The sequence below is a fragment of the Notolepis coatsorum genome (assembly GCF_963971535.1).
Source record: "Notolepis coatsorum genome assembly, chromosome: 14".
In the NCBI taxonomy this organism is placed as follows: Eukaryota; Metazoa; Chordata; class Actinopteri; order Aulopiformes; family Paralepididae; genus Notolepis; species Notolepis coatsorum.
In genome coordinates this window covers 78,524,053-78,535,884 of record NC_140178.1, presented here as the reverse complement: position 1 = coordinate 78,535,884, position 11,832 = coordinate 78,524,053, and the positions used below count along the sequence as shown (strand labels likewise).

General features: G+C 46.4%; 1 protein-coding gene across 1 annotated transcript in view; it reads right to left on the bottom strand.

Annotated features, from left to right (window-relative positions):
• Positions 1-9,841: 9,841 nt before the first annotated feature.
• The window catches only part of LOC311240797 (far upstream element-binding protein 2-like), a 41,978-nt gene continuing 39,987 nt past the window's right edge, over positions 9,842-11,832 (bottom strand). The window contains exons 17-18 of the mRNA XM_084329382.1: positions 11,105-11,370; positions 9,842-9,979 (exon numbers count right to left, since the gene is read on the bottom strand). Of these exons, the coding sequence (XP_084185508.1) occupies positions 9,971-9,979; positions 11,105-11,370 (275 nt within the window). The 3' untranslated portion in view covers positions 9,842-9,970. The remainder of the gene's footprint in view (positions 9,980-11,104; positions 11,371-11,832) is intronic.

Here is an 11,832-nt window from a genome sequence, read left to right as displayed (position 1 = left end):
CTTATTGCCAGCGGAAGAGTGCAAGAATGCTTCCGCATTCGTCACCGACGCCCATGTGACCACGGCAGCGCGAGAGAGCGGCAGTGCGGAAATAGGCTGTCTATTGCCATTCTCTAAGACAAACTCTAACCTTAACCAGCTCCTTAACAGCGCCTAAACTAACCCTTCTAACCTTAACCAACTCCGAAACAATGCCTAACCTTAACCTTAACCATGCCTAACCTTAACCTTAACCATAGAAAGAATATTACCATTCTCTAAGACAAACTCTAACCTTAACCAGCTCCTTAACAGCGCCTAAACTTAACCCTTCTAACCTTAACCAACTCCGAAACAATGCCTAACCTTAACCTTAACCATGCCTAACCTTAACCGACGAAAGAATACACGCTTAAAAAAAGAAAAAAAAAAAAAAAAAAAAAAATTGAAGGGATTCGAACTTGTCACCAACGAACCACAGGACCGCAGCGCTGCCAGGTGAGCTAAGCTTCGAATGAAAATCATCACGGATTACGGCTACATAATGCCGCAAGCTCTGCCGCAAGCTCTGCCGCTCCGCTCTGCGGCTGCCGCGCCTGCCGCGGGGCGTGTCGCAGCCAATCAGGGAAAACGCGGAAGCACTCGGCAGCACTCCTCCGCTGGCAATAAGCAGTCTGCACGGAGCCGTTGTTGCGAAAAACGCCTATGCGCAGTAGATACCATCTGCGTGCCCTTCCGGTGACTGTCCCAAATAGCTGCAGCTACCATGTGTTGTCAAGTTATTGTTATAAGGACCCCAGTCCAAGCTACAACAGTCTGCATTTGTTTGTATTGAGCCGTATTGTATTGTACCATTATGCAATATGTTAAATAAAGTTTACATCCATTCATTCTGCTAGCATTACCGATTGGTTGGCTAACATGAGCTAGCGTTAGCTATCAGACCATGTTAGCTCAAAGCTCCTCTTTCAACTTAACAAGCATTAAACAAAATGGCCCAGTCATCTATTCACCTTTGTTTAATACACACAGCGTTGTCTCTAATGTTATCTAACTACTGATAGCTCCCGATATCATCAGTTTGGTGCTGGCTAACTAGCGTGAGCTAACGTTAGCTTCTAGCCACAATGCTATATTGTTATAATGGCATATTCCATTGACGTTAGCATGCAGCTAACTGTAGCTACCGATCTTTTTTTTAGACTAAACTATCCGCTCTTGGTGGTCACTTGTGTTGATGTTAGTTTTGTTTCATCAACAAATGACAGGCAGAACACACAGTGAATGTATCCGTTTTGTTTATTGCACTTTTATTAGACTTTGCTGAAAAAGAATTGCTGCATTGGGGTAAAATAGGCAAAGATGGTGGCGCCCATAGGCGCCCGCCTTGTTGACATGTTCTTTGCAGGAAGTGTATTGCACATTCAAGTTCTGATTGGTTGAAATTGCCTTCATGTTCGCCACCTTACTGCCACCTACTGCTTTGGCAGTGTACTACATCACTGTGCTCAGGTGACAAAAACGAAAGTGTGACTCGAGCAATAGGGTCCAGCTGCAGCCCTGGAGATTGTTCCAGATTGAGCAACTTCCGCCCGGTCCCACGACATTTCTCCGGGGACAGGACAATGTGCGCTGATTGGCGGAAAGTACGGAAGTATCTCGAAGTACGTCTGACGTATCTCGAATTACGTCTGACGTTTCTCTACGTTAGCGAACGTTAATTGAACGTTGTATTCATAAGATAAGATAAATTCAGCAGCATACAGTACAGTACAGTACAGCTCAATACACACAATTGTTAAGGGTATGCAGACCAGAGAAAGACTTTCGTCTTGTTTACATCAGGGTCCCCCATTTTCAATTCATCATAACATATGACATACACGACATACAGATAGACAGTACTGCTACATCTATACATTTATGACATACCAGATTTGCAAATACAGTATTGTTTGTGATACAAAAAGAGTCCAGAAAAAGAGAGTATATACATTTGACGTAGAAACTGTACATTGGAGGAGGTTGGGTAGGTGGGGGGGGGACTGTACATTGCTGGTGGTTGGGGGGGGGGGGGGGGGGGGCGGGTAGGGTAGGGATGGTGGGGGGGGGGGCAGACACTGTACAACTGTACAAGCAAAACTGTACATTGGAATATTGACAAAACCATACTTGGTCATTTTACTGTACATTGGAGGGGGTTGGGTCTAAATGGTTTTAACATTTTAGTTTATTTCATGCGCATATGATCTGTAATACCTGATCGGTACAATATCTACTAACCTGATCAATACAAGCCCTCCACCCCCCCCCCCCCCCCCCCCCCCCCCCCCCCCCCCCCCCCCCCCCCCCCTCTCGTCAGCGCAGACGTACTTGCTTTTGATTTTGACGTTCATTTTGACGTTCAACGTCAGACGTACTTCGAGATACTTCCGTACTTTCCGCCAATCAGCGCACATTGTCCTGTCCCGGGAGAAATGTCGTGGGACCGGGCGGAAGTTGCTCAATCTGGAACAATCTCCAGGGCTGCAGCTGGGAGGCTACTCGACTCGAGGCTGCTACGTTGCGGCGAAACTCATCTGACAATGAAACGAAAATTAAACGAAAGGTGTAACCGAGGAGTGCTCTCATCGTGGCCCGCTAGAAAACACTGAGGAAGAGAAGGAGGAGACCTGAGCTTCAAGTAGAGAGGGGTGGGAGCCGTAGCCCCTGGCCTCTCACCTAGGTGCGAACTAAGCTAGTGTTGGGGGCAACCAAAAGGATGCTCAGACAATAAACTATTAGTTACGTTGTTGATGTTGTTGTTTGTGTCGTTTCAACCTAAGTCAAGTCAAGTCAAGTCAAGAGTTTTAATTGTCACGGCATACAGGTATACAATGAAATGCGGCTGGTCTTGCCCGCGACGATGTGCAATACAGTGGTACAACATATAATAGAATCCAATAAAAATACAGTGGTACAACATATTAATAGAATCCAATAACAACAAAAGTGCAATAAACAGGTACATGGTGTGCCATCTCGGTATCTGTACATAGTATTTACAGAGCATATAGGACATGCTAGGTAGCTTTAGTAGTGCAATACACTGTTCCTGATGTTATACTAATTTAAAGTGGCCTTTCCTCTGGCCATAAGTGTGCGTGTGTGCGGCATGAGTGTTAAAGTGGCTGCTAGTGTTGTGAGCGTGCTCAGCGTGCGTGTCGTGTATGTGCTTGTGTGTGCTTGTGTGTGGATAGTTCAGTTTCTGTGTCTCTCAATGTTCATTGTTCAAGGCTCTGATGGCCTGGGGAAGAAGCTTAGCCTAAGCCTCTCCGTCCTAGTAGCTGGGTTCGCAGGCGTCTGCCTGACCTCAGCAGCTGGAACAGGCTGTTATTGGGGTGGTGGGGGTCTTTCATTATCCTGCAGGCTCTGGATTTGCACCTCTTGTTGTATAGAGCCTGCAGGGGAGGTAGCGCAATACCCGTGGTACGCTCGGCTGAGCGCACCACTCTCTGTAGGGCCTTCTTGTCCTGTGCCGTGCTGTTCCCATACCAGGCAGTGATGTTTCCGGTCAAGATGCTCACTACAGCTCCTGAGTAGAAGGACTGGAGTATCTTCCCCGATACTCTGAACTTCCTTAACTGTCTCAGGTGGTAGAGGCGCTGCTTCGCTTTCTATTACTACTGTGTCTATGTGTGTTGACCATGTCAGATCCTCTGAGATGTGGACCCCCAGGTACTTGAAGCTGCTCACCCTGTCCACGGTAGCCCCGTTAATCATCAGTGGTGTGTGTGTCTCCTGCTGTCCTCTCCTATAATCCACGATCAGCTCCTTGGTTTTACCATGTTCAGGAGCAGGCTGTTGTCCTGGCACCAACGTTCAGTACCTCAACCTCCTCTCGGTAGGCCTTCTCGTCGTTGTCCGAGATCAGCCCCACCACCACCGTGTCGTCGGCGAACTTCACTATGGAGTTGGAGCTGAACTTGGCCACACAATCGTGTGTGTAGAGTGAGTACAGCAGGGGGCTTAGAACACAGCCCTGGGGGGACCCGATGCTCAGGGTGATGGTGTTGGAGGTCTGACCCCCCACCCTGACCGCCTGGGGTCTTTCACTCAGAAAGTCCAGTACCCAGGCGCTCAGGGCGGAGCTCAGACCTAGCTCGATCAACTTGTCCACCAGTCTGGTGGGGACTATGGTGTTGAACGCTGAGCTGTAGTCAATGAACAACAGTCTCACATAGCCCCCCTTCTGACGGTCAAGGTGGGAGAGAGTGCTGTGCAGTACCTGGGAGACCGCGTCGTCAGTGGACCTGTTTGTCCTGTATGCAAATTGCATAGGGTCCATATCACTGGGGAGAGAGGCACAAATGTGGTCCTTGACCAGCCTCTCGAAACATTTCATGACCACAGAGGTGAGTGCCACCGGTCTGTAGTCATTTGGACATGCTGGGGAGGGTTTCTTCGGTACAGGGATGATGGTAGACATCTTGAAGCAGGCAGGGACTACTGACTCCGCCAGGGATTGATTAAATATGGCGGTGAACACCGGGGCAAGCTGGTTTGCACAGGACTTAAGTATGCGTCCTGTTATACCATCTGGGCCCGCAGCCTTCCTGGTGTTCACCTGCATAAATGCTCTTCTCACACTGTGTTCCGACAACGAGAGAGCGCCCCCGCCCCCCCGCGGTTGCCCCCCCCCTCCACAACAGCCGGTGCGCCAGTGACGTCACTAGCCAGAGGGCTAGCGGCGACACTGTCTACACCGAACCGAGCGTAGAAGGAGTTGAGTTTGTCCGCGAGAGAGTGCATCCAACACTAACATTTCTCCACCCCCCCCCCCCCCCCCCCCTTGCTACAGTTTGCCAGTTTGGGCAGAAGTCTGAGCTCCCTGGATCCAGACAAAGGTAACTAGATGACTTGTCTTTGCTGAACCATGCCATATTTAGCATCAGTGTCCTGCACACATCTGCCATATTCAATTCATTTTACTGTAATTGACAGGTTTGACATTGACAGGTTATTCTATGATCCCCTGGGACTTTTAGGATACAAAAATAAATCCTAAAAGTTCAGAATTTTCAGAGTTTTCCACAGGACACTATGGTCATAACTTATTGACTGCTCCCCCTCCCCCGTTCCCATTTGTGTGTGTGATTATTCCAGACGAGGAAGAGGAGGAGGAGGAGGAGAGTGACGACGAGGGCCAGGAGCTAAGTCTCCCCGACGAGTCCCTGTCCCTGGAGCCGCCCGTCAAGCTGGCCCGGACCGACCAGACGGTGCTGTTCAGCACCGGCATGGCAGACAACTGAACACATCCACTAGATGACTATTATGCACTCACACACTGATGTACAAAGTACACTAATTTATACGCTCCATATTGTAGATGTTGTTATGTGAGCGTGCGGTACACACACACACGCACGCCTACGCACGCCATCGCTGCAGTTGGTAACACAAAGAGAACTCGTAATACTTGTCTACACACACACACCCAGGACCACTATCGCCAAGCGGTTTCCCTGTTCGACCACGCTGCTGTAAAGCACAAGACTCCGCCCAGCACAAACCGACGGGCGCACAATCACCGGCACGGTCGGCATGACGATGGGGATGCGGCTCCGCCCGGCGACTGTCAGGAGTGCGCTTGGCCTCTTTGTCCGGGGGCCAGTCGACTCCATCTTGTAAAAGAGCAAAACTGTAACATGTCAACAGTTCAGCCTCGTCCACTCTCCGCAGGGAGGGTCTGAAGTCAGCCCGGGGACTCCCGCCAAAAACGATCACTGCAGTTATCAAAGTGGTCCTGAGAAAAAAAGAAAAGAAAAGAAAAATACTGCATTGTGTAATCAAAAGCAACTTCCATGGAAGAGGAGGCGGGCATGAGAAAGTGACTTTCAAAAAGCAAAAGAGCTGCTGAGGAGTTTCAGAGTCCTAAGTGGCCCATTGAGCTGTCACTTACTTGTCAATCAAAGCCAGAGGGCCATTAAGAGCTCCCTGATGGGCCAGTGGATGAAACAGCATATTAACAGAATATTGTGTGTGCGTGTGGTTATAATGTGTGTGTTGTGTCTGCGTCGGGTCCCACCACTGTGCTCGTTCTATCTAGGGTCTGAATGAATGTTTTTTTTGTGATTGTGTGTGTGTGTGTGTGCGTGTGCGTGTGTCTGGTTTGTGTGACTGCAAGTCAAAGTGTTGCCTGTTTTTCTTTTTAGTTTGTTTAGTTTTCGGTGGATATTTTCCAAGGCATTTGAATATCAATTTAGGAGAGGTATGTGCTACGTGTCGACAGGGTTTTAGGTGGGGGGAAAAGGTGTCAGGGTTCTTCTTGGGGTTCCTATCACAGCGACTAAACACGCTTGTAAAAAAAAAAAAAAATTGAAATAATAACTAAAACAACCAATTTTAAAATGTTTATCATTTCAACCCCATAGCTTTGGAATAAGTGCTCCCACTAGTCGCTGCAACAACAAACATGGGGGGGGGGGGACCTTCTTTGTGCTTCTTTAGTGAAGGTCCGGTTCTGAGAAGCATGTCATATCTCTGTGTTCTAGAAGTGCTACATTCCTTGTTTCTTCTTTCTTTCATTTCCTCCATGGCCTCCTTATCTTTTTTTCATCTAGACTAGACAAATGATCCATCTTGCCTTATTTCAATGTTTTTTTGTTCCCATTTCTGTGCCAAGCTTGCTCATTGATATCTTTACCCGTTCACGTGTTCCAAGGAGGACTGTGGCTGACTGAGTTTAGAATAGCAATATATACAGTATTTAATTTATTCGCTATTTAGATCCCCTCGTGTCACTAAGTGGACCTTTTCATACGGTGTACACGTGATGTGACGTCCACACATTGTAAAGCATCCTTTTGGGTGTGTTTATTGACGCGTTTTTATTGAGCGTTCGATCATCAATCCTTGTCATCCAGTGAATTCTCCGTAACACACAGGCCTAAAGGCTCCCGCTTCTTTGCACAGATTTGTCTTTTCAAAACCTCAGATGCGATATTATATGAACTGTTCTTTTAAAACACACTCACAATCTGCCTTGAGATATCTAGAGCTCTGACGTGGTTTGAATAGCAGGGTACAGGCGACGGGTTGCAGTAGGAAAGGGCTGGAGAAGCAGGGCGTATATGTGTCGTCTCTTTCTAAGCAGTCCTCCACCCACCACACCATATTATCTCCTCTCTGCCTTCCTGACAAATTGTTAATTTTTTATCTTAACAGCCATATTCATAAAACATTGTCCCGTCACCTCTGGCTGTTGTAACCACCCACTTAAAATCGTAAAAAGATAAATGTGCTCATTTTGAATGTTTTAATAGCTGCAGTGCACGTCTTCAAACAAGACATTGGCAGCTTCAAACCAGCATGTTTGTTTTTACATCTATAGGGAATCTGCTACCCAACAGATTACTCCAATCGTTCAATGATCCACAGCATATAGAATGGCCTTTCTTTAGCCAATAATACAAAAAGATAAAAGGTTTCATAATTTTTAGTGTTTGGCTTCTTCGCTACAAAAAGAAAAACGTGGAAGATGTTCTGTGGCAGTGTTTTAATGAATTTGGTCGGCTACAAGTATGACTGTGCCTTTGGAGGTGGTAGAATGCAATTCAGATGTTTTTAATTTTAAAGATTAAATAAATTAAGAATTTTAAAAATTGCTTATGGTGTTCCTCTGGTGAATTTATTTTTCTCAAAAAGGGTCTGTCTGCATTTTCTTTTAGCCGTATGCAAAAAAGGATGCACTCTTTCACACCATTGTGGTGAACTAAAATGGTGTGAAAGAGTGCATCCTTTCTTTGCATACGGCTAAAGGATTTGTGGCTTGAAGGGCTGAAACTGCTTCCTGTCTAGCTTGTAGCTTCCTGGGGGCTCATGTAGCAGTGCACACACACATACTACCGACTACAGGACCTTACATGAATCATGAGAAGTGTTCGCTACCAAGACACTGTTGGACGGAGCCAGTGGATTCATGAGATATTGAAGTTAGGGTTCCCCCAAAGTGACATTAGCACTAGTGGAACAACTCATATCTCCTTGGTCAGATGCTTCTGGAACCCAAACAGGAATACTATGAAGCAACTCAAGTTAGAGTTCTGGTTGGAATTAAAGGCCAGTATCACAGATGGATAAAGCTCCCCATTTATATCTAAAGAGTTCACGTCCATCAAGGACTAAGCTGATTCAAGTCTGCCTGTGAAAGCGCCTACAGCACACAGCTTACTAGCGCCTCCCAGTGGTCAAGTAGCAGAAGTAAACAAGGGTCCTCTTCCAACTGTACAGTTTATTCACACTCTTAGTAAAAGCACATGAAAACCGATTTAACACAAGAGCCAACTCATTTGAAAATAAATCGACATTTGCCCTTTTTAATTTATCAGAGTATTGCTGCTGGTGGTCATTTATTCACAATATCAACACTGCTGCGAGGCCGGATCAAAGGATACCTGTCCTGAATGTTTGTCAAAACCTAGAATCAGATATTGCTGAATAGCTATCAAGTGGTACAAGTAGGAAGACATGAGCGTATTCAGATGTATTTGGGCTACATGAACAAGTAATTGATTAGAACAAGATGTGATGAGGGCGAGAAGTCAGGACAACCTTTTATTGTGTTTTTTTTATAAAAAGAAATCGAGGGATACGAAGTACAAGCCCATGCATGTCAAAGGAAAAACAAAAAATGGCACGTCTCCAGAATCAGAACTACACTGGGAGTGCAGAATCAGAACTACACTGAGTGCAGAATCAGAACTACACTGGGAGTGCAGAATCAGAACTACACTGGGAGTGCAGAATCAGAACTACACTGAGTGCAGAATCAGAACTACACTGAGTGCAGAATCAGAACTACACTGAGTGCAGAATCAGAACTACACCGAGTGCAGAATCAGAACTACACTGAGTGCAGAATCAGAACTACACTGAGAGTGCAGAATCAGAACTACACTGGGAGTAGAATTTGACTGCAATCTTGCAATGGGAAAACCGCCCGTTGACCCTAGTCACACGTGGCCATTTTGCCCTTACGTCATGATCAGGTTGGAAACCTGCATGAAATGAGCAAAAATGGCCACCGTGTGAATATAGTCATTTGTAGGCGATGAACCCAAAGCTACGTGAGCGAGCCCCCTCCCTCCCATGTCGTCAAGACACACCCAACCAACACATGCATGATCAAACACCGTTAAATTGCCATTTGTACACTATACACAGGCTCACGTAAAACATACGAAACGAGGGTGAACAACATTGCAAGCGAAAGAAAAATCAGAAACATTGCATAAATTGAAATAGTTGAACACCTAGCAAGCTTACGCAGAGGGAATGTTCCATATAAAAAAAGAAGAAAAAGCAAACTTCTGACAAACAGAAAAACAAACTAATAAGCTTTAAAAGTGATTACTCTCACTGCAATATAATCAAGAATCTTCAGAAATCTATGTGCATTTCAGTACGTAGAATACTAGGGGTTAGGGGGTTTAATTAATTTCACTATAGGATCTGAATGCGTGACAACTATCAGTGGGTTGAGAGCGGATGTGAAAAACCGAGGCTGTACCGGTGCGTCGATCACATGCCGCTGAGATTTAGCCAATCGAGGCCTCCGCGCGTCATGATGGAGAAGACATGGAGCGAAGACGGAAGCGTCGAGAAGGCGAAAGGGTTCAGTAGCTGTGGTACGATTCAGTCCTGTTCCTCCTCTCAGCAGCAAAGCACTAGAAATGTCTTTGTTCGGTTCACATTTTCTTTTATTAAAAAAAGATGTCGAGGTGATGGGTGGTGGTGGGGAGGGGCTTTCCCCTCACACAACCCACCCCCCCCACCCCAACCCCCCCCCCCCACACACACACAAAAGACAACTCAAAAAGTACTTAAAACATAAAAAAAGAAAAAAGAAAAAGAAAATCAGGCCCAGGTAGGGTGTTCTGGATTACGCAATCTTCTTGCATCTTGGATTCCCGATTCTCTCTCCGGCATCAAGACCTTCCAGTGTGACTTCTCACTGCGTCTAAAAACAAGAGGGCTAGTTCAGATTCAGAGTTTTATTTGCCACATGGAAGAAATACAATCATAGAGTTTTCATACAAAATCATAAATTCCATACCATGGGCAAAATTAGCAGGAAGAAGAATAATTCTTATAGTTACCTGCGCCCTATTCCTAAACTAAACAAGTATTACTTGATGGTCAGCATACAACCTAATTTACACAAAGTAATAATTGATACCATATACAAAGAAATACGAAGTTATGACTGCTATGGAGCTCTTCTGTCTACCTTTACATTAAAATGGGTGTAGATACCTTTAGCATCACTCACTACAAAATCAAATCGACATTAGCTTTACAACCACATATCTGAATCCAAATATATATATATATATAATTTTACCCTGACCCATAAGTTGCCATTTTACTAAAATGATCAACCTTTTCCAAGACGTGGAAATTATCCAATTCTCTTTCCTGACCTCTGTGGGAACCCTGTAGTTAGTGTCTCCCTGCCTCAGTACAACCTGTACTTGCTGTAGTTAGTGTCTCCCTGCCTCAGTACAACCTGTACTTGCTGTAGTTAGTGTCTCCCTGCCTCAGTACAACCCGTCCTTGCTGTAGTTAGTGTCTCCCTGCCTCAGTACAACCTGTCCTTGCTGTAGTTAGTGTCTCCCTGCCTCAGTACAACCTGTCCTTGCTGTAGTTAGTGTCTCCCTGCCTCAGTACAACCTGTCCTTGCTGTAGTTAGTGTCTCCCTGCCTCAGTACAACCTGTCCTTGCTGTAGTTAGTGTCTCCCTGCCTCAGTACAACCTGTCCTTGCTGTAGTTAGTGTCTCCCTGCCTCAGTACAACCTGTCCTTGCTGTAGTTAGTGTCTCCCTGCCTCAGTACAACCTGTCCTTGCTGTAGTTAGTGTGTCCCTGCCTCAGTACAACCTGTACGTGCTGTAGTTAGTGTCTCCCTGCCTCAGTACAACCTGTACTTGCTGTAGTTAGTGTCTCCCTGCCACAGTACAACCTGTACGTGCTGTAGTTAGTGTCTCCCTGCCTCAGTACCAAACTGTACTTGCTGTAGTTAGTGTCTCCCTGCCTCAGTACAACCTGTCCTTGCTGTAGTTAGTGTGTCCCTGCCTCAGTACCAACCTGTCCTTGCTGGGGTGCAGCTGGCTGCCCTGGGGCCTGTCCCCCCTGTCCATAGTAGGCAGACTGCTGCCTGTAGTACTCAGCCCAGGCTGCGCTGTAGTCCTGCTGGCCTCCTCCTGCAGGGGCTGCTCCTCCTGCTCCTCCTCCTCCTCCGCCTCCTCCTCCCCCTCCTGCTGCTGCCGCTGCTGCTGCTGCCGCTGCTGCTGCTGCTGCTGCTGGGGCTCCTGCTGGGGCTCCGGCTCCAGGGGCTGAGCCTCCTGCCTGGGCTGCAGGGAGACGGGACACACAGGCTTAGCAAGAGCCGGCTAATCTATAGCAGGCTTTCCCAGCCTTGAGATCGAGACTCATTGTGGCATCTTTAGAAAAGTTCCTAATCAAATCAAACTGACGCAATATCGTATTGTTATCAAGAACTACCGCCAATAGGTCTGTAGAGAAGCCACTCTCAAACCAATGCAGCTTGTACACAACTGACTAGGGATGTAACGATTCGATTACGATTCTTCAGGCAACGATTCAATGCATCATGAAATCTCTTCATTTGACCACGATTCAATTCGATCAGTTAATTCCCCAAAACATTTTGAATACACAAATGTGGCTGGGGGAACAATACACACAAAAAAAACTCACTTGGATTATAATCGATTCCAACATTCAAATCGATGCATCGAATCGAACACATTAGAATCAATGCATTTAGATTAATCGATGCATCGTTACACCCC